The 20335-nt window shown below is 45.6% G+C and overlaps 1 protein-coding gene across 1 annotated transcript; it reads left to right on the top strand.

The window, feature by feature from the left end:
• The first annotated feature begins 425 nt into the window (after positions 1 to 425).
• On the top strand, positions 426 to 19275 carry LOC144141528 (Y+L amino acid transporter 2-like). Its single transcript, XM_077673074.1, has 6 exons — positions 426 to 539; positions 4786 to 4887; positions 8660 to 8920; positions 13590 to 13715; positions 14179 to 14275; positions 17096 to 19275. The coding sequence occupies exons 1-6, from the start codon at positions 434 to 436 to the stop codon at positions 17907 to 17909; spliced, it is 1506 nt and encodes a 501-aa protein (XP_077529200.1). The 5' UTR covers positions 426 to 433; the 3' UTR covers positions 17910 to 19275.
• Positions 19276 to 20335: the final 1060 nt, after the last annotated feature.

The following is a 20335-nucleotide window of genomic DNA, read 5'->3' as shown; positions in this document are numbered from 1 at the left end:
AGTCTATTCAGTGAAAATAATATTGAATTCGTGTGTTAATTACAGCAATTGGGGTTTTAGTACAGATTCTAGCAGAGCCCCATAGGCTTTGGAAGTGGAACTTAGCGAATATACGAACATTCTTGGAGATATAAAGCTCGTATGTAGCATTAGGCAGCAATGAACGCAAAATAGATTTTAACCTTTTTTGTAACATATTTGTTAACCCTACCAATTTGTACTTTAAAAGCGACAAAATTGTCTCGGAAACGAAAGAACTTATTCTTGGGCATCTGGGGGGCTCTTGTTCGCATTAACATATGCTGTTCCTCAACCTTTAATTCTCGCTGTGGGGCTATTGTTTTTTGCTAGAAAAAGTGACTGACTTGAGGCACTCGTTCATAACCATTCATTCATCCGTTTCTGCTACAGCAAGGCGGTCTCCTGTAATCCAATGGACTCAGCCGCCATGGCGGAATATAATAGCGGTGCCGGCGTGAAGCTCAAAAGGAAAGTCGGTCTGTTCAGCGCCACATCCGTCGTGATCAGCAGCGTGATTGGTAAGAACCCATTGTGAGATGAGTTCCGGATTAATTCTACAAGTTTTAAACAGGTTTTTTTCACAAACAGCGCCAATTTTACCGGCAGGCATTACCCGTTGTAAGCATTTTTATATTAGGGTATATCAGTAGTCGGTATACAAGGCGAGCCGTTTTATTAGGTGTGCGTGTTCAATAAAATCAGGGCGAAAAATGTGATGAACGAAACAGCCTGTAATGCGAGCATTTTCATGCGAGTGCTTGAATTCGACATTATGATCACCAAGTGAAAATATAAACCACCGTCTGGCGGGGCAGGGATTCGAATAACCCAAAGAGGAGTGGTTCGACTGCGATTTTTTCGACAGCTGAAATGAAACTACGATTTTTGCGTAGAAACTTAATCTCGCTTTGAATGACGCAAAATTAACCGCCTAATTAACTCCAAAATTAACTGCAAAATTAACCTGGTCAGACCGGCATTAGGATATGCAAGTGTCGTACGGTATCTTTGTAAAACAGGGTTAATCAACATGCTTGAAAGAGTCCAACGAGGAGCAACCCCATTTATTTTGTCTCGTTACTCTCGATCCGATTCTGTTACAGAAATGTTGCAATTGCTTAATTTACCCTCTGTAGCCGAACGACGCTGCCTAGCTAGACTAAGGTTTCTTTTCTTACTCTGGAAACAGCATTTTAAAATAGACACTTCTCAATACTTAGCACCACAACGAGGCAAAACCCCAAGAGGTACACGCGAACATATTTTCCGGATCTCTGAACTACGCATTAATGCATACGCCAATTCCTTTTCGCCCGAACAATAAAGAATGGAACACACTCCCAACAACAGTTACCCAGAGTGACTCTGCGACACTGTTGAGGACAAACTGAAGGGAGTGATGTCCTAAGCAAAATGTGCATTGGGAAAAAATCTATCAAACTGGTTGTGTTCGTTTGCCCATAGATACTACTGTTAAGATGGTTCTGTTTTTATGGGTCTGCAGTGTTGATTGATTGATTGTAGGGTTTAACGCGCCGACGCAACGCAGGCGATTAGGCGCGCCGTAGTGGAGGGCTCTGTATTAATTTTGACCACCTGGGGATCTGTAACGTGCGCCGAAATCTCGTAAACACGAGCGTTTTTGCTTTTCACCTCCATCAGAAAAGCGGCCGCCGTGGCCGGGGATCGAACCCGCGAACTCGTGCTCAGCAACAGAACGCCTTAGCCACTGAGCCACCGCGGCGGGTGGGTCTGCTGTGTTAAATGCATACATTTATTCAATGTGACAATACTGATGTATAGTTTGTGTACATTCTGAATAATTTACATTCTTGGTCTTCTAGTTGTGTAGTAACCGCACCCCTGTAACGGCCTCTGGGGCAACAGTATGCCTAAATAAATAAATAAATAAATAAATAAATGAATAAATAAAGCCTAAGTCACTTAACTACTACTCTACGCCTCCGCCTCAGGAAACAGGGCTCTCGACGTAACTATGGTATGGCGAAACCACAATGTTTGTTCTTGCACATGCTTTTTTGGTACGCAGGGTAGTCATGCTAGTTTCACCGTACTACCATAATAGTGCTTCATAGGTTCTCCTTGAAGAGTTCCTAATAGTCTTCTCACCTGTATGTAAGGAGAATAAATAAAGGAGAGTGCAGAATTATACGCGAATACGATTTAACGGTAAGCTTGCGACGGCCTGATGCTTTCGTTGGCTAAATGACAGCGCGACGTTAAGCTGAATGTAAAGTCTTGAAAACTAACGTCGGGAACCTACACGTACAACCGTACCACGCAATGTTACTTAACGTTATTGCTACGTGCAGGCCCAGCAATATTCTTACATGTATGCACTTAGGAGGACGAGTCAATAAGTATCCCATCTGTACTCAAAAACACACGACCAGCTTTTCAATTTCGTGCTACATCGTACGCCCACCCACCATTCTCAAATAAAAATATGGGACGGGATATGACATTAGTTACCGATTTGCTAACTGAGACTGCCATGGTGCCATCGCAATTTCGCAATAAAAGCACAAAATTACAGCTTTTAAGTTCCGTGATATAGGTTTCTCACTGAACGCAGTAATAGCAAAAGATCTGAACCACACTTGAGGCATAGCGCCATGCGCACAAAGAAGGCGTATTGCTCAATGTTTTCTAGGTTGAAGCGTTGGAAACTGTCCTGTGGTTAGCCGAGAACTTGGGGTGGGCAGGGATTGCGAATATTGCCACGACTACACTAGAAATACCATGCTGTTAGCCGCTGCCGTTCATTACGAGAACACCTTTGAAAATATACGCCTTTCCAGAAAGGCCGCTATTAAAGGCGATATCTTCATTTGCCTGCTCAAATGCGAAAATTTCGTCGCTCCGTCTGTCTGCCTTGCGACTAAGTCTCCCGGCCAAACGTTGAAAAATCTTGTCATAAAGAAGTATATATAGCCAGAAGCGTTTGAAACAACTCAAACTGGTGACAATTGTAAAACAATTCATTAAATTGGAGCAAAGGCACCCTCCCCCATTCCCGCCTTTCTTCGGTTATGAATACCCACTGGGTGGCTTTGACGATGGAAGTTAAAAACAAAAAAGACACATTAAAAGTGGTGCAGAGAGGCTGCTGCACTCCCGAGGTTAACTCAAGCACAAAGAGCAGAGAACTCCCGCACGGCCTCTTCCGGGCAGTACAAAAAACCCAGGATACAGAGAAAGATGGACCCTGTCCCAATACACGGCGCGCGAGCAGAACGAAGGCGAGAAAAGAGAATTGCGCTGAACAAGCCTCTATTGAATTTATCCCGAAAGAAGGGAGAGGGGGGAAAAAGAGGACGAGGGGTGAGGTCGCAGAGATAAAAGATTGGTTGTGTATCTACTCCCCTGCAAATGGCATCTAAAGACAATTGTGTACTGCCCCCTTACTGCTACGTGAATGTCTCTTTTCTCTTCTGCACCCACCTCTCACGCTATTGCCCGAACGTATAGCTCCTGCTAATATAATTACGGTGGAGGTTTTGCAAGCCATTTCGATTCTACCGCGTTCCCCTGATCTCAGTGCATCTTCTATAACCTTTCTTAACGCTGGGCTTATTCGAATGCCCCAACAACTGTAGATTCGGGGGCGAGCGATTTTGTAGTGAAAGGTACAGTACGCTAACTCGGGAGGTCTTCGCGGGGTGACCAGTTTTGCCCTTGAAATCTAGAGGTCAAACCACACCCCATCCCCAAGCGCCCGGCACAGAGCAGCGGCCCGATGGCGGAGAAAGATAGGCGGTAGGGGAGAGACAGGATATAAGGGAACTGAGACATGCGCAGGACCTGTGTCGCCACCTGTTGGAGGAAGGCGAGGAGGCGCCGCCGCAGCGATAAGCACGCGGCACGAGGGAAGGCCAGGAGGCAACGCGCGGTGGAAAGCCGTGTACGATGAAGGAATACGAACATCCAGCTGTGGTCGCTTGTACAGCGGCGAGACTTAAACGCCGTGAGGCGACAAAAGATGATGAATAAACAGTGTATTCATTGGAAACATGTCAATATTTTATTGCGAAACACACCTCGACCACAGTTGGACAGTGGGCCTGGCCAGGGCAGTGAAGCTTTCGCTATCAACTAAGGATAACCAAAGCTAAACCGCAGGAATAGTTTTGTAGTTTTACTTGGAAACTTGGCTTTCAATTACTTTTTTGCTACCCCAATAACTAAGCAGGCAATAACAAAACAACAATACATATACCCCTTATGTACTGATGTTCTGGCTCAAAAAAGTTTTCATGCCCGAACAGTGTTGCAGGTACAAAGTGTGGTTCCAGATATAGGGGTATAGAAGAGTTTGGCTATGTAAACGGCCAGCTCCGGAATTCACTTTACCTCCGGCCGTGCTGCTGAATCGACGGACGAAATACAGGTAGAAAGCATACATGCAGACAGAAAGTCCCAAACCTTCGTGTAAAATAGCACAAGAAAGACTGTCGTCTTGAAAAGGAGTTACGTGGCACGGACGGCAGACAACTATCCTCTTTCGTTGACGTTTGCTGCGAAGCAAACAGATACGAGACCAACTATTTGCAACGCTACCCTATTGCATATTGGCTTCATAATTTGGGTTTTACACTTTTACACTTGCTTAATTTCTGTAATGGATTTGAAGTTTTTTTATTGACACCCGGCACAGACAGTACTGCATCCAATGACGAGTTCCACATACCACGCCATTTTAACGGTAGAGTAAGAAAAAGATGCCATTTTGTTTTTTTCTAGGCTCTGGGATATTCGTGTCTCCAAGCATGGTGTTCATAAATTCTGGTTCAGTGGGAGCGGATCTTCTCGTCTGGCTCACTGCTGGAATCATGTCAATTGTTCGTAAGTGAAGTCGTTTGCTAACGCTTTCCTGTTTATTGAAAGGAAGACGTCGCAATATCGGACGCGTCAGGGAACGGCCTCGGGTGCTTTACAGTTCTCCTAATAGACAGAAATGCATACGCCTACGCGGGACAGCAGATATCCCAAGCCTATAGAAAATTAGGCAGCGCGGGAAGTCACGAGGGAAATCTGTAACGGTGGAGGTAAAGCTTGCGGGTAAATATTTCAATGCAAATCATGCTGCGACATCACTGTGTGAAATAACATAAAAAAAAAACAAAAGATCTAATTCAACTTAAATGTTTTCTTTGTGTAGCGTCTTTGAAGCAGTTTTTTTAATAATTTTGTAATGGTTCATATTCTTTAGTGCAATATATTCGTGTTTTGGGATGCTGTGGCTACAACTGTTGACACGTGTGACACGGGGCTCTGTTTGGTTTGGTGGCAGCTGCGCTGTGTTAATTCTCCACTGCGCCAATTCATCCCAAATAGTGCACTTCGTCCTATCCGTGCGTTGCGTCCTCAAGTTTAAAATCGTTCACCGACCAGACCAAATTTCCACTCAGAGGGCAACAATAAGAGCCATGGTAAAACAGACACGCCATTGGTTTAGAGGCAATAGAAAACGGTAACCCTCGCCAGTTTCATTAGGCTTATAGCTGAGAAACATCCGTGTTCGCCGCTGTGGCTAAGTGGCTTAAGGTGTTATGCTGACCGCAGGTCGGAGGATAGATTTCCTGCCGTGCAGGCTGCTTTTCTGGTGAAGGCGAAAAGCAAACACGCCCGTGTGTTCGAGATTTCGGCGCACGTTAAAGATCCCAAAGCGGTCAAGTAAAGTCCAGAGCCCTCCACTACGACGCGCCTCATCGTCTAAAGGCCCAACCACATCCACGCGTAAAATCGACGTACACGCGCAACGACGTACGCCTGCGGCGACATACGCCGCTGCCTTTACGCCGACCGACGACGTCGGAGAGGGCGAGTAACCACATATCGGCGCAACGAGCGCGTAATAATGAGTAACGCCGCGCATTGTGGCTCGACTACTCAGCTTTGTGGCGACCAATTCAACTACATTTTAACTCAAACTAAACAAATAATGCCTATTCTCACAAAAGTACGTATATTTAATACAGAAACAACTAAACCGTTCTTGGGGCAATAAAAAACGCAAAGGATTAGCATGTATACTCGGCAGGCACAAAACCGTCCGCTACATTTGGCGTAAACGGCCTTGCTTCCATAGTTGCTCATTGCTTCGCGTGCTTTGTCAGGTTGTTTGCACTCCGCGTTTTACAAATTACTTCGTTTTATCGCATAATTAATAGTAAAGTTTGTTTATTTGTCAATTTGCTGTCTTGTTATGCGACCTGACTGCTAGATACCATCACCGCCAGAGGTCTACGTCAACACCGTGCGCCCTAAAGTTTGCGTCGATGTCTGGCGGGCTCTGACTTGGGCGTAACAAGCGCGTAGCAATGCATTCCGCGTACGCCGGAGTACGCCGGTTCCTTACGCGCTTACGCCGGTTTACGTCGTTGCGCGAGTACGTCGGTTTTACGCGTGCATGTGGTTGGGCCTTGAGTAGCGTCGGCGCGCTCAATCAATCAATCAATCAATCAATCAATCAATCAATCAATCAATCAATCAATCAATCAATCAATCAATCAATCAATCAATCAATCAACCAATCAATCAATCAATCAATCAATCAATCAATCAATCAATCAATACACATGATCAATCACACAAATAGCGAACATTCGTGTTCTCTCTTTTGCACTCATTCAGACTGCTTCTGGTGAATACTGTTTTCTGTCGGGCGCTCGTTTGGCCTCCCTGTCTTAGTATACCCACAATCACAGCGTGTTCATTTGCCATTTCTTTAGTTCACGTAGAAGTGCGAACGAAATGCACTGAGAATATTGCGGTTACTTTGTAAATGTTTAATAGTTAACTTACTCGATGCCTCAGCGATACCCTCAATCTAGCGTGTTATGTAGGACCGCCACCGCCTTGGCATGGTCGATAAGTCGTAGCTGACCATTGGCTGATGTGCCGGTGAGCTGCTTCCCGAAAGCTTGCAGTGGGAAGTTAGAGTGGTGGTCTATAGGGTATGTATGCAAGATCATTCAATATGCCGATAGGCGGGCGCGTCTCATACGGGGCACTGTAGGGATCCGCAATCATGATAGCGGAAGGCGTGTATCATAGGAGTTCCAGGCGAATTCGTTTGTAGTTGACGCCACGACGCGGCCTCGTGTCGCCATAGGAAAGACAACGTTATGAAATGGTAGAGTGATAGGGTGGCTTTCAGGGAGAGCAGGGCGGCTTGGGCGTCCGCAGAACGTGGTTGTGAAGGCAGGGCACGGCAGCAACACTATGGGGTTTGTGGTAGGTGAGCTGTCAGGCCAACATCCGAGCGCACGCATTACCCGCAGTGCCGGCACGGACATAGACCCGACGTCACGCGTAAGCTTAAATAGGAGTGGGCCTAGGAGAAAGACTGTGCGTCGGAGAACAATGTTGCCATTGAGCCATTGAGTCCGAGAGGATATATACTCTGTTGCCTGTGAAACAAGCAGGTCACCGAATTCTCGTGCGCGATTGTCCACTCGTCGAGGTTGCCGGCACCACTATTCGCCCGAGCGCGAACACAGTCGGCACCTGGCGGCGGCGGGACGAACAGCTCCTGGTGTGGATAGCGCTCTCGCGTCGTCTGCTTGTTCACGTTGCGCGCGGCGCAAGACTCGTGCTGCACACGACAAAACAACCAATATGAGTACTCGTTTGACAATAAGCAATGACATAGTTACCTCTGCTTGCGCATTTCCTCTAGAAACGCAATAATCAGCGGCCGTTGCGGGTTAATGCGCTGTTTAATTCCACAACACATCTTCGCCAGGGTCACCGCTTGAGTGTGAAACGTGTTATAAGCATTGATTTTACACATTGCACTTTTCTTTTTGTTGAGTGCAGCCGTCTGCCGTTTCCGCAACGTCGAAGGGTGCATTTTGAAGGTGGCGTGGTGATAATTTAAAGGATAAAAGTTTAGTACGCGACACGGGTAAGAAGCGACAACACCTGTGCATACGCGTGCAAATTCCACACCCTTGTAAAACTGCGCCATGTCCTTATAGAAAGAAGAAAAAAACAAAAACATTTACACTGCACACGACCCGTGCGCTATCACCCATACATTACCGGACACGTATTTTACACCCGCAAGCGCCTGTGTGATCGTGTTCTTCCCGTACGTTTTCTAAAATAAATACCATTTTTGGACAGTCGTTGTTTATACTTAGTTGCTAATTTTACGTATTATTTAAAATACGTTTCTATGGATGCGCAAGAGTATTTAGGGGGTATTTCTCGGTAAAATTAAGCAGTTGTGAGTTCGCGTCTGTCATGTGGCATTTCGTGTGTCATTTTCATATATATCATTTTCAAATTCCGACATGAATCACCTTGTCCAGAAATGTGTCTCACTCAGCATAACCAAATGCACGTACGGCGTTGACGAGTTCTTTTTTCCGTAAAGGAACCACCATCATCCTGTTGGGGCTGTGGTAATATTTCTAAAGCTCTTTTTATGCGGCAAAAGGAATTGTCCTACCACGCTTTTTTTTTACCGTTTTTCAGCAGTTTCAAGAAATGTTTATAATTTTTACGAGGCGTATTTACAGTAAAATTAAAGAGAAATGAAAACAACTAAAGCATTGAAAAATAATTTGTATTTTTCTTGGCGGTACTCTCCGACTTTCCATTGCAGAGGCAGTATGCATGGCTGAGTTGGGCTCACTGATACCGGCATCTGGTGGCGAATACGCATTCCTCAGTGCGGCGGGTGATTCGTTTGGTCGCCCCGGTGATTTCGTGTCCTTCATGTACGTCTGGGGAAGAATCTTGATAGGAGACCCGTTGTCTGATGCGTTGCAAGGGCTGGCCTTCTCAAGCTACGCGCTGCGTCTGGTCTACCCCTCTTGTCAGCCACCTTACGCTGCGACCGTGCTTCTGGCTATGGCTTTCATCGGTAAGTGCATCGAGCTACGTGCACGCAGTAAAATACAAACGGGAAACTAATCTGCGAGGCATTCCAGCTGCTGTGGCAGTGACAATGAACGCTTTATTGTCACTGTGAACACGTTTATATTACTGACCTGATCCATCAGCCATTGCTTCTTCAAAGAAGGACTAAAGGCACTCTGGCTGATGTTAACTTGTTCCGGCTCCTTTAGTCGTCATGCTCTCCTGAGGGCAAAACAAACTACTTAGTTCCCTGCCGCTGGCTAGGTGAATCAACCTGCGATATTGAGCAAAATCTTCAACTTTTTGCTATTCCTGATGGATCATCAGACGGCCCATCTGATTTATAGAGTGTTATCCCGCAATGCTCTTTTGTCTTTCCTTTAATGTAGTTTTACCACCTACCTCTGCATCCTCACCGACGGAAGGACATGCTTCCTGCTCCAAATTTATTCTTCCAGTTATGTTACTTACACGTCGAGTGCCCTCGTTTTTCTAATTACAGGTGGAATGACTCATTCGCATCTCTTCTTAGTCATCGTGCCATTTTTTATCCCGAACAATAGCGTTACTTTGATGCAAACGCATAGTTGTATTTCAAACGGTCAATGTTTCTACGGATTTGCTGCTGTCAAAAGGGTGGCCTGAAGACGCCGCTTTTCCTACAAATGCATTTATTCTAAGTGCAAAGAAAGTTTGAAAAGTTCTTATTATTGTTTTTTTTTTGTTTTATATAGCCCCATGAGTATTGCGGATGTAATAATGTTGATCAAATTTCAAGGTACCGCCAACCGGTTTTTCTCGTGGATACGTTCGTCAGTGTATATCAGAGTGGGCACTTAGTGCCGGCAAGGGCGCTTAAAAATTTCTGGTTTGGCTCACGGCAAGGATTTTATTCTCGCTTCGAAAATTATCGAAAATTTATAGTTACCAATAATAGGGGCCTAAACTCATGATAATATTCATAGGTGCATGAAGTGATTGAAACACACTTTCGCCCCAAGAAGTTCAGTAAAAGTGTCCCAAAAACACATGAACACAAACACTTATGCGGGTTGCAAGGATGAACTTATTCACTTGAAGCGGTTTCCGTTATAACATATTTAATACCCGTTGTGTTTGCATGTAATCCCAAGTGCAGAAGATCAGATTCTACGGTCTATTTATTTCAACGCCCCTTGTCAGCGGCTGGTTGTTTAATAATGAAATAAACACCGCTCTTCATCACTGCTAGACTGGCTCTGTTTCCTGTATAGACCAGAAGAGCCCTGTATGAGTCTAAAACTTAAACGCTTTGCACAGACGGCCTCAATTGAGTAAAACGCTGCAATAAAATTGTCAGTTAGAGGGTCACTTGTCACTCTTTTAGTTTGAATTATGTTTTAAAGAGTATTTATTTGTTCTGCGTGTTATAAACGCGGCGCACTACTGTTTAAAGTTATGGTTTTCAGCAGTGCTTTTGTCAGGCTACTTAAACTCCGCCGAGGCTTTCAAACGTTCTACTGCATTGTAAGCAAGACTGTTTGGGTTCAGGTTAGTTCATGCAGAGTCATTCAATGCTTTTCTGGTCAGGGAGCGGCTTCGTAACTCTATGAGCGAACTTCTTATGCTGCCTTTGGCTCTTGCGCGGTGGCGCCAGCATCAGCATGAGAGCGCTCCTCAAGCGGTGTTGCGCTGGCGAGAGCGACGGGGACGCGGTCACTTATAAGCCTTTTGTGCAAGAACGACGTGGCGCGGCCTTCTAACGCCGTTTACTGTTATGCGACCTAATTAGTGCGTGTAAAGAATCAGGTCAACCACGTGTTGTGTCCCGGGCGGCCGTTATCCTACAAACGTACAACGGAAAGAGTTTCGCTGTTGTGTTCACATGTAGCGACGGAGAGCAGCATAAGAAACGGAAGTAAGACATTCCGCGCCGAGACACTGGCGACTCAGCTTCGACTCCAAGTATAGCGAGTGTGCGATAAGCATTTTTAGGCCACTTACATCATCCGTGCCGATTATTCCGCTGTCGAATGCGATGCGATGCGAGCACAGTGACAACCCTGACGTTGTCCCGAGCGTCGTTCCAGCCTGTTTCCAGCCTTCAAGCCGCGATCTGCGGTGCTGACAAGACCACCAGATAAACGACGTCGCCGAATGCTCCAAATTGCCGTAGAGCTCATTACAGAACAAACCGAAAACAAAATTGTTTGTCCTGATGTCTACATGGGCACTGTTGGACGGTCTTTTCCTTGGTAGTCGTGCAGTTTCAGTTGCTTTATGTTGCTACACCCACTTTGTGGGAACGTCGGCTGAAGTGATTCACTTCTTTCTTCGATGCCACCTGAATTGCGGGAGAATAAATTAAGCAATAGCGTGTGACGAAGACAGCAGCATGCCCAGCAGGTAAAGGGATAAAATCAAGCGCACAGAGCAATGATCAAACGAAATATCCTCTTTTGCGAACGTCCTGAACCTGTCCTATACGACACCATCTGAACGTAAATACTGATTTCGCTTGATACGACACGTAGAAGCTGTAGTTTAAGCACTTTCGTGCAAATTTGAACTACCTTGTGACCAATCTGCCTCGTACAAGAATTTGTAATGTCGTTACGCTCCTACTTGCCATATTGAAATTTCTCCGTGTGCTGCGCATGGTAACACAATAAATCAATTGATTGCGTTACTCTGGATCACGGTGATTTGCCTCCTTTTGTAGACTTGGGTTTCCTATTCTTTGTAACCTGTAACTTCATATTTGGAACGATACAAAAGCGTTGCTGCGGAATGGTACAACGCAGCTTCTCTTTCGCTGTTTCGATCCCTTGTCTATCTGCAGTGGTTTTAAATCCCTGTAAGTACGTCCTCGGCTTTCACTTTCCGTATTATTCTAAATCTGACGTGATCGGCGTTTAGTAGCGCCATAAATTATCAATTGTATACTCTCAACCTCGTGCATTTGCTTCTGTTATTCAATTATCAAAAAGCACCCCTGACTGCGGAGCTCCCATGTTTTAAGTTAAATAAAAATGAAAATTGGAAACGTCATGGTGCACTAAACCGCCCTCGGGTGCAGTCATCGGCAACGGCAAATCGGCAACGGGAGCGGATTGATGAGAAATATCTCCATCCCGTCCCAGGAAAGTGGATGTCCTGCGATGCTCTCGTAAATCTCCACAAATTCTGATGGGGGAGTTACGAAGGGTTTCTCTTCGTCCTGGGGGGCTTGTACCTTGCACGCGGCTTCCCTGGCGGCAACTGCTTGGTCCTGCCTACAGCCGGAACGAATGCGCTCGGCGACTTAGGCAAGAAGTGCTCAATTTAGTGACGCTAGTCCTGCCCAGTCTGCAAACATAATCCGCAAACATAATCTTTACCAGGAACACAAGATGGTTGGAAGGTGGGAGCAACTGTTTACAGGAGCCTTGCTATGCAAATTGCGGTTCGGATGCTTGTTTTGACGTTTTCTTTAACGAATACTAAGCTCTATGCTGTATGACTGATTATCATGAAGCGGGCCCTCGGCATCTTAGGCAAGAACTGCGGGCTCCTGCCTGTGTTTCAGCAGCGGCGCTGTTGTACGGGCCATACAATAGCCGTTGCATGAAAAAGTATCAAGAAGATGATGACCGCTCGTAAGCCCGTTCCCCGCGGCGGCCGCTGAGTGTTCTCGGCACGCGTAGTGGCTTTAGCAAAAACTTACAAAAACCCCAAGCAACGAAACAATACCCAGCTCTCGTGAGCGCGCGCGGCGACTGACGAGTCCCTTGCCCGCTGAGTGGCCTCAGCAAAAAAAATTCCAGCTCTGTCCTCAAGCGCATGTAAAACAAAAATCTCCAGTGCGAAGGCTACAGTTGAAAAGAGACCCTGCTTGGGAGAGGTCACCATGGCTACCGCATTCTGTAGAAGCTAGGAATAATTGGAGACATGGCTACGAGTGAGCCAATCCTTCCGGAGACGACTTGCAGATACCTCCAAAGCTGCCTTGAATCTATGACGAAGAGGTGGTGGAAGAATACAATGCTGAGGATGACATTGCATCTACTACTCACCACGAAGAAGACGACGACCTCCTCGATGCATAATCACGACGCTATAGCAGCGCATTTATGCAAATAAACAACGATAGTGAAACTTAAGTATGTGTCCAGCAGTGCTCACCTGCAAAAGCTTTGCCATTCAATTCTTGCGCGTGAGTGCAAGCTACCCTGAATTTTTTTTTGTTTAAACACGAAATTTTCCGACCAACTAGAGGCTAACAGCTTCGCGGTAGAAAATTCGCCAATGAAAGGGGGGTGGTGTATGAGTGCGAAGAAGAATACGCAAGAAATTCAGTTAAATCAAAGGGTGGCTACGAAAACGCACCGAGCACGCGCATGCCGAGAGTGCGCGAAAATTCGCGACCGCTTGCGGCACCCGCGTCCTCTGGATTCTCCCTAGAGGCGGGGGCGCCTGCAGCATCGCACGCCTTCCCTTTATAAAATAGAACCATGGCCATGAACAGACGCTGAAATTTCGTAACCAGCTAAATTATTCAACGACTCTGGTTCAATTTATACGCTTTCCTTTGTGGTAGAGAACATATGCTCAACAAATATCCGTTGTATGGTACCTTCAACTCATGGTGTTTTGTAGTAAACTTGGTACTATAGTTACTGAAATCAAGGATGCAATACTTGTTTGTATTTCAGCTCTTGCGGCAACCCTCAACGCCGTTTCTGTTGGGACGTCAGCAAGGCTTCAAAATGCCTTTGTTTTCCTGAAGATAGTAACACTACTCTCAATTGTCGGCACAGCAATAGGGGCCATATTCGCAGGTAAGCAGACCGCGTCCAACAGCAAATCACTGTTTAAGTGTCTGAGAAGACCTTCATATAAATCATAACAGTAAGCGCAGTTGCATATAGCACATGTTGCTTTATTACCCGAGAGAAAAGGGAAACCAAAAACGAAATAGAAAGAACAGAATGTTTGTAAACGAAATTGGGTGATGCCAAGCACGCAGAAAGGAATTGTCACAACACTTTTTTTTTTTGAAACACTGTTCTCATTCCCGATATAGGGCGCGCAATATTAGTTTTTATGTAGGGCGTGTCGCACATATTAATACAATTATTCGACGATCAAGGTAAATTGCCCCCTCTGGAAATAAGTCAACTGTCCAATATTATTCAACAGTCACAATTGGAGTTTTCTGTAACGGCAACCCCAATCAGCGGACAGTTTGAAACGTTGTTATAGCCCATGGGCAGTGCTTGACTCTATAAATTGCATTTTCAGGTACCAACCATCTTACAGGTCCTTTTTTCGGCGGCCAGACTACAGCTTGGGGCTTAGCTCACGCCTACGTGGCTGCATATCTAACAATGGACGGAGGGTCAGTATTTATTTTAATCCTGGCGTCTGGAAAACAACTGTAATTGTTTTAAAGACGATATTCTTTCTTGGGACACTTAAACACAGAAATTTTGGTCTGCCTGTTTGTCTGTCTGTCTGTCTGTCTGTCTGTCTGTCTGTCTGTCTGTCTGTTTGTCTGTCTGTCTGTCTGTCTGGGACTCGATTCAACCACCTGGCCAAAGTGAAACGAAAGCTGCGTAATAGTGTTATATAGTCACAGCCGAATCTAAAGTTATAACTACGGTGTCAGTGTTCATACTTGTCAACATTGTTGAACAAGAACTACAGATTACGCAAATATAAGGCAGCAAATCAATAAATACGTAATATTATCAGTGTTCCTTTATTAAAAAATTCTTGGATGCTTGGTTTTGGCGATAGCAAATGAAACACTACATCAATGGCAGAAAACCGTCTCCTGCTGTTTGCAGCGCTACCTCCTGGCGGCCCTTAAAAATCAAACGGGAATAGCAAGGAAAGGTTCCAGTAGATGGGATCCACGTTATGCTTAAAACGCTCGTGGAGTAGGGCAACGTGGTTGTATAAACGTTGTAGTAGGGTGTCTCAATTCCCGCCCATCTCCGCCGTATGGCAGCGCTGGCATTGAGACACCCGACTGGGAGCAATGGAACGCGGTAAATTTCAATTGCGTTGAGCAAATCCATAGCGAGTTATTTTGGGAGGAACGAGAGGGGAGAGGAACAGCATGAGAGGTGCGCGGAAAGAGAAGGCAGGCCTTTACTTGGCAGATGCGCCAGTCAACTATCGTCTTTCGCCGACATTTGCAACGAAAGGAGCAGCTACGTGGCCAATTTTTACATGCGAAGCATCTCTTGCTCGGGGGGATGTCCCGCGTCCGTGCCCCGTCCACAGAGCCTCTGATGATGATTGTGGCAGGATGCCCCTAGGGATTGGCCAACCAAAGAATACATCACGAGATATCTTCAGCCACCGTTCAACCACCGTTCAACCACCGTCGTCATCTTCCCGTGGGGGAACCGCTGAAGAAGAAGGAGAAGAAGACAAAGCTGCGAAGAGGAGGGCGTGTACGTTGCTCTCAGCCGGTGCACCAACGTCAACAACCTCTACCTCACCAACGCTGACGGAGACTACCGATTCTACCACCGAGACGACAACATCGATAAGAACATGATGGACGAGTTTCGGCGCCTCGAGAACCACCACCTACTCACCGTAACACAACAGTACTTGCGTGCCTTTGCCACCGGTGTGGACCCGGACGCGGAATTCCCTCTGGCGCTACTAAACACCAGATCACTCAAAATAACGGCAACACAATGGAACCACACGGAACCCCCATGATGCTTCGCATCCTCATCAGGGTTCCCCGCGGGAAGATGGTGTAATTTTTTTTGTTTGGAGTTTGAGGGTGAAGACAGCGTTAAATATATTTCCTTTAAACCCAAACGGAAACGAGGAAAAACTTGCTGAAGTACGAAAGCCATTAGAGAAAACTGTCAAAAGGACACGTATTTTGTTAGTATGTGGTTGCGGATGTATTCTCTCCTTGAAGTAGATTTCGCGGTAGAGAGTGCAAGTTCAACATTAAGTGATGCAGGAACAATTTGGCTCAAGGCTTTGTGATAAAGCGTGACGATAGGTTGGTTTGTAACGTTGCATGCCTTGTGGCCTTTTGGTTGCTTTATTAAGCCACAAATCTTTTAAGCCCCGCAAGGGGAAAAACGCGGCGTTGGGGGCAGCCGATATACCCAAAATTCCATTTCCATATGTGGCTACGGATTTTTAAATGATAGATTAAAAAGGGTATAAATTCCGGACAAGAAAGTACTCGGGGCACGGGGGTCCGTTTGCGTGCTTTTAAGACGACGGCCGGGGGATAATATTTTTCACTTGAATACCGCTAACTCGTATTTGCGCCTCTTTCTTTGGGTTATTTTCTTCTTTTGGCTGGAAAGACATCGTCCGGATTAATTTTTTGCTCTCCAATGAAGCATACTGAGGGGGCACGAAATCTTCAGAACACAGATTGAAATACTCTAACAAAATCACAACATTTCTCAGAATGAATTATTTTCGCCACATTCCGTTTACAAGTCATCGCAAGACGGGTATGTCCTGCACCTGGCGCCTAAAAGACTCTTTAAGTCTCCTAAACGCTTAAAGGCTCTTCCGCATTCTTGATTAACTCTCAACACCAGCTTGCTGTTCGGCCTCCGGGGCCTAGCGGGTGGCGTCCGGGATCTAACGGTTTCATCCTATGTTCGAACCCAAGCAATTATACCTATTCGCGGTGACTGTTTCCCGAAAAAATGCTGCATTAGATCACATCTTCAGATTATCTTTGTAACTAAGAGAGGTTTAGTATCTTTCAGGTAGGTTGCATGGGTTAGAGAGCAGCCTATTACCAACTAATATAAAGTTCCGCATCGCACCAGAATTCTTTTGCCTGACTAACTTGGAAAGGAAATGTCGCGTTACTTTTCTGCTCGAGATGAAGATCGTGAGATTACACTCACTTTCTTTTCTGTTTCCAACTGTAAATTCTGCCCCTCTCTCATTACTACCTACCACATGGTGTGGGCCTGGCAAAACACCCCATCGCTTATCCCCAATCCCAAACCTTCCCCGGAGCAGTGGGGGGGCCTGCTGACCAGCTCCCGTCACGCTGACCAGATGTTTCTGGTCACCCGTGCCAGGGCAGCAGCCAAGGCCCAAGGGTACCTGGACTGAGGCGAACCCACCCCACCTAGTGACGGCTCAACCACCACCGTTTGCCCTAATAAATGTTTATTCTCTCTCTCTCTCTCCAACTACGCAGAGCGACCGTGTGCAACCTTGGGGAAGAAGTGAAGAACCCGTCACGAAATCTACCTTTGGCTCTTTTCCTCGGAATGCTGACGGTGATCTTCCTCTACACGTTGACCAATGTGGCCTACTTCATCGTTCTTGAGCATAGCGACATCGGCGCCAGCGACGCTGTTGCACTGACCTTCGCTATCCAAAGCTGGGGCACTGCCGGCGCTATCATCATGCCCGCTGTAGCGTCCGTCAGCGCTTTTGCATCACTGTCAGTTGGCTTCTTCAGCAACGGGCGACTAGCCTTTGCTGCGGCCAGAAAGGGTCACCTTCCTTTAGTACTGTCGTCGATTTCCCTCAAATCGTCTCTTCCGGTTACTTCTTTAATTCTGAGAAGTGTCACGGCTTCCTTGTTCACTTTCCTCGGCTCGCTGAAGTCTGCGATCAACGGCTCGATGCTCTTCGTAGCTTTTTTTAACCTCTTCATGATGTTAGCCCTGGTTAGGCTTCGTTTCACGATGAAAGACGGGCCTCGGTGGGTAACAGCCCCATATTTGTTTGTCCTACTAAGCTGCGTAGGAAGCGTAGTGATCATTGTTGCGAACATAGCGGAAGGTTCTGACTATATCATGTTTCTTGTCATGACAGGCATTCTTTTCAGTGGGAGCGGGGTGTACTTCGCCTTTCACGTAGAGAAATGTCGGATGCCCGGATTTAGGACTGCGACAACGTTTCTGCAAAAGTTGTTTATTTGCCAGCCCTATCAAGGACGCGGCTACGGTTACAAAATAAACAGTACCGGCACGGTGCAAAGGGGACGAAGGGTACTTTTATGATGCTACTCCCAGAAGATGGAATCTGATCAAATAATTGTCATATCTTCGGCTACCATCTCAGATGCAACGACAAGTGCAAGGTTCAGCATAGGCAACGCTCAAGGCGTCGGCGGAAATAGTTCTGAGTTCTTTCGCGCAATTATGAATCCGGGAAAAGCACAACGGAAGCAGCAATACTGGGATTCCTTTTGACAAGTTACGCCAGACGCGAGTTTTCTCGTCGACACGCGTTAGCGTTTAACCGCAGCGTTTAACCGCATTAGCGTTTAACCGCAGTGACATTTTCTCTCATGTATCCTAATATAAGAAACCCAGCTAGCATTCACGATATCTAATAACTACTGTGAAAGAGCGACTGTATTCGGAACTTTTGGTCTGGTAATTTTGGGCGTACTTTTTCCCGCCAATCTCTTTATCCTTCATTTCCACGTTGCACAACTGCAGATTTTGTATAGTTTCTGATCGTTAGTAACAACTTGAGAGGTGTCTGAATTTTTCGGGTAACTTGATTTTTATTGTATTCGACACTGATTTGGACTAGTACCCAATCATTCATTCGCTCAACCAACTTCGCGTGAACAAGTGCAATGGTTTTTTTTTCGCTATTGTTTGTTCCGTGACACTCATGCTAAAGAATCTGCGATTGCGTAAATGGAGGCCTGCGCCGCATATATATAATACTTTTTTCCCTCACCCTGTCCACGAAAAACAATTCCTGATCGTTACACCGTACAAACATATTTTGTTACCCCACCACATCCTCATACGATGTGTGAAATATGTGTCCGCAGCGATTAGGACGAAGAGTCTACCTTATGGTCTTATTTACTTAAAACAACATTATTTAACGTATTGCCATCATTTTCTGCAGCGAGTATTGTGGTAGGTTACAGAACGCATCTGGTTTTAGAGCGAACCTACATAAAGCCCGCTTTGCATTAATATTAGGTCTCTGTCACGAGATTACGACTTGCGGCAAATTAACGTAAAGCGAACTAAACACGCAGACTAAATGGGAGGCTTAGCGCAAACAAGACGAGTACGGTGGCAGACGAGACAGGCAGTACTAACAACTGAGCTTATTTCGAAAAGAACAAGAATATAAATGTCAGGCATACACTGAAGAAAAAAGAAAGAAAGAAAAAAGACATCCATGGGCACGTGGCAGAGCGCGAACATGAGAAAAAAATGTTTTAGAAATTCGCTTACCATGATAGATAGAAAGCGCTGACACATGATAAGACATAACATAATATATGATAAGAGAAGTGCGTTTCCAAAAACTTATTTCTGATTCCAGAGCAGACTCTAGGTGCGTCTGTTGGTACATAACTGAGTTTCAAACAGCGCAGGAACAGGGCGATAGGAGGATCACACAAACGCGGCGCTGACTAACAACTGATGTTTATTGTCGCGAACAGGCAATAATTATGAAAAGACAGAAAACACGTGACATAGTAATCTGGGAATGACAAATACAAAAACAATCATAAAAGTAACAAATTAAAAAAAATAAAAAAGTTTAAAACTGAAAACAAAATATCCTAGGGCCCAGTAATCTGCACTACTTTTATATCTGCAGCCACCAGCACAAGTTATATCAGAGCATCCTCACAATCTGTCCTAGCTACCAAGATAGTCAATTTCTTTCCCAGTAAAGGCGACAGAGCAGTGCCACATGGTGGCCAGGTATCAGGACAGGCTGCGGTGGGAGATCAGAGAAGCCTGGGAAATTCACACCCGTCAGCAGGATTGCATCAGCACACCCTCCGTCGCCCTCACTGGGAAAGAAATTGGCTATCTCGGTAGCTACGACAGATTGTAAGGGCGCTCTGATATAAATTGTGCTGGTTGCTGCAGATATAACAGTAGTGCAGATTACTGCGCCATAGGAGATTTTGTTTTTAGTTTTATATTTTTTAAATATTTTTTTTATTTTCTTTGTTTTTTACTTTTATTATTGTTTTTGTATTTGTAATGCCTAGATTAGTATGTCGCGTGTTTTGTGTCTTTTCATATTTATTGCCTGTTCGCGACAATAGACATCAGTTGTTTGTCAGCGCCGTGTTTGTGTGATCCTCCTATTGCCCCGTTCCTGCGCTGTTCGCAGCTCAGTTTTTTTATGATCTCGCGCTTTGCCAGATGCCTGCGGCGCATCTTTGCGCTTTCTTTTTTTTCTTCACTGTAAGCCTGACCGATATAGGCTTGTTCTTTTCAAAATAAACTCAGTTGTTAGTACCACTTGTCTCGTCTGCCACTGCCCTCGTCTTCTGTGCGCTAAGCCATCCATTTAGTATGTATCAACTAGCCCAGCAGAAGGTTTTATTGAAGCACGCAGAAAATTACGCCTTTATCAAGCATTCCCGTTGAAAATGGCATAATTTTTGAAAGGCGAGATACACCGCCACATTTTAGCATGTATCTAT

This window comes from Haemaphysalis longicornis, unplaced genomic scaffold (genome assembly GCF_048455015.1).
Source record: "Haemaphysalis longicornis isolate Haplotype H1 unplaced genomic scaffold, Haemaphysalis longicornis Haplotype H1 scaffold_6, whole genome shotgun sequence".
Classification (NCBI taxonomy): Eukaryota; Metazoa; Arthropoda; class Arachnida; order Ixodida; family Ixodidae; genus Haemaphysalis; species Haemaphysalis longicornis.
Note: the sequence above shows the minus strand (reverse complement) of the source record. Positions and strands in the feature narration are given on the sequence as shown.

Excerpts from the sequence above, each read along its gene's own strand:
- LOC144141528 (XM_077673074.1), top strand. The coding sequence starts at position 434 with ATGGACTCAGCCGCCATGGCGGAATATAATAGCGGTGCCGGCGTGAAG. Across the intron at positions 540-4,785 it reads CGTGATCAGCAGCGTGATTG|GCTCTGGGATATTCGTGTCT; the intron begins GTAAGAACCCAT and ends GTTTTTTTCTAG. Across the intron at positions 14,276-17,095 it reads TATCTAACAATGGACGGAGG|AGCGACCGTGTGCAACCTTG; the intron begins GTCAGTATTTAT and ends CCAACTACGCAG.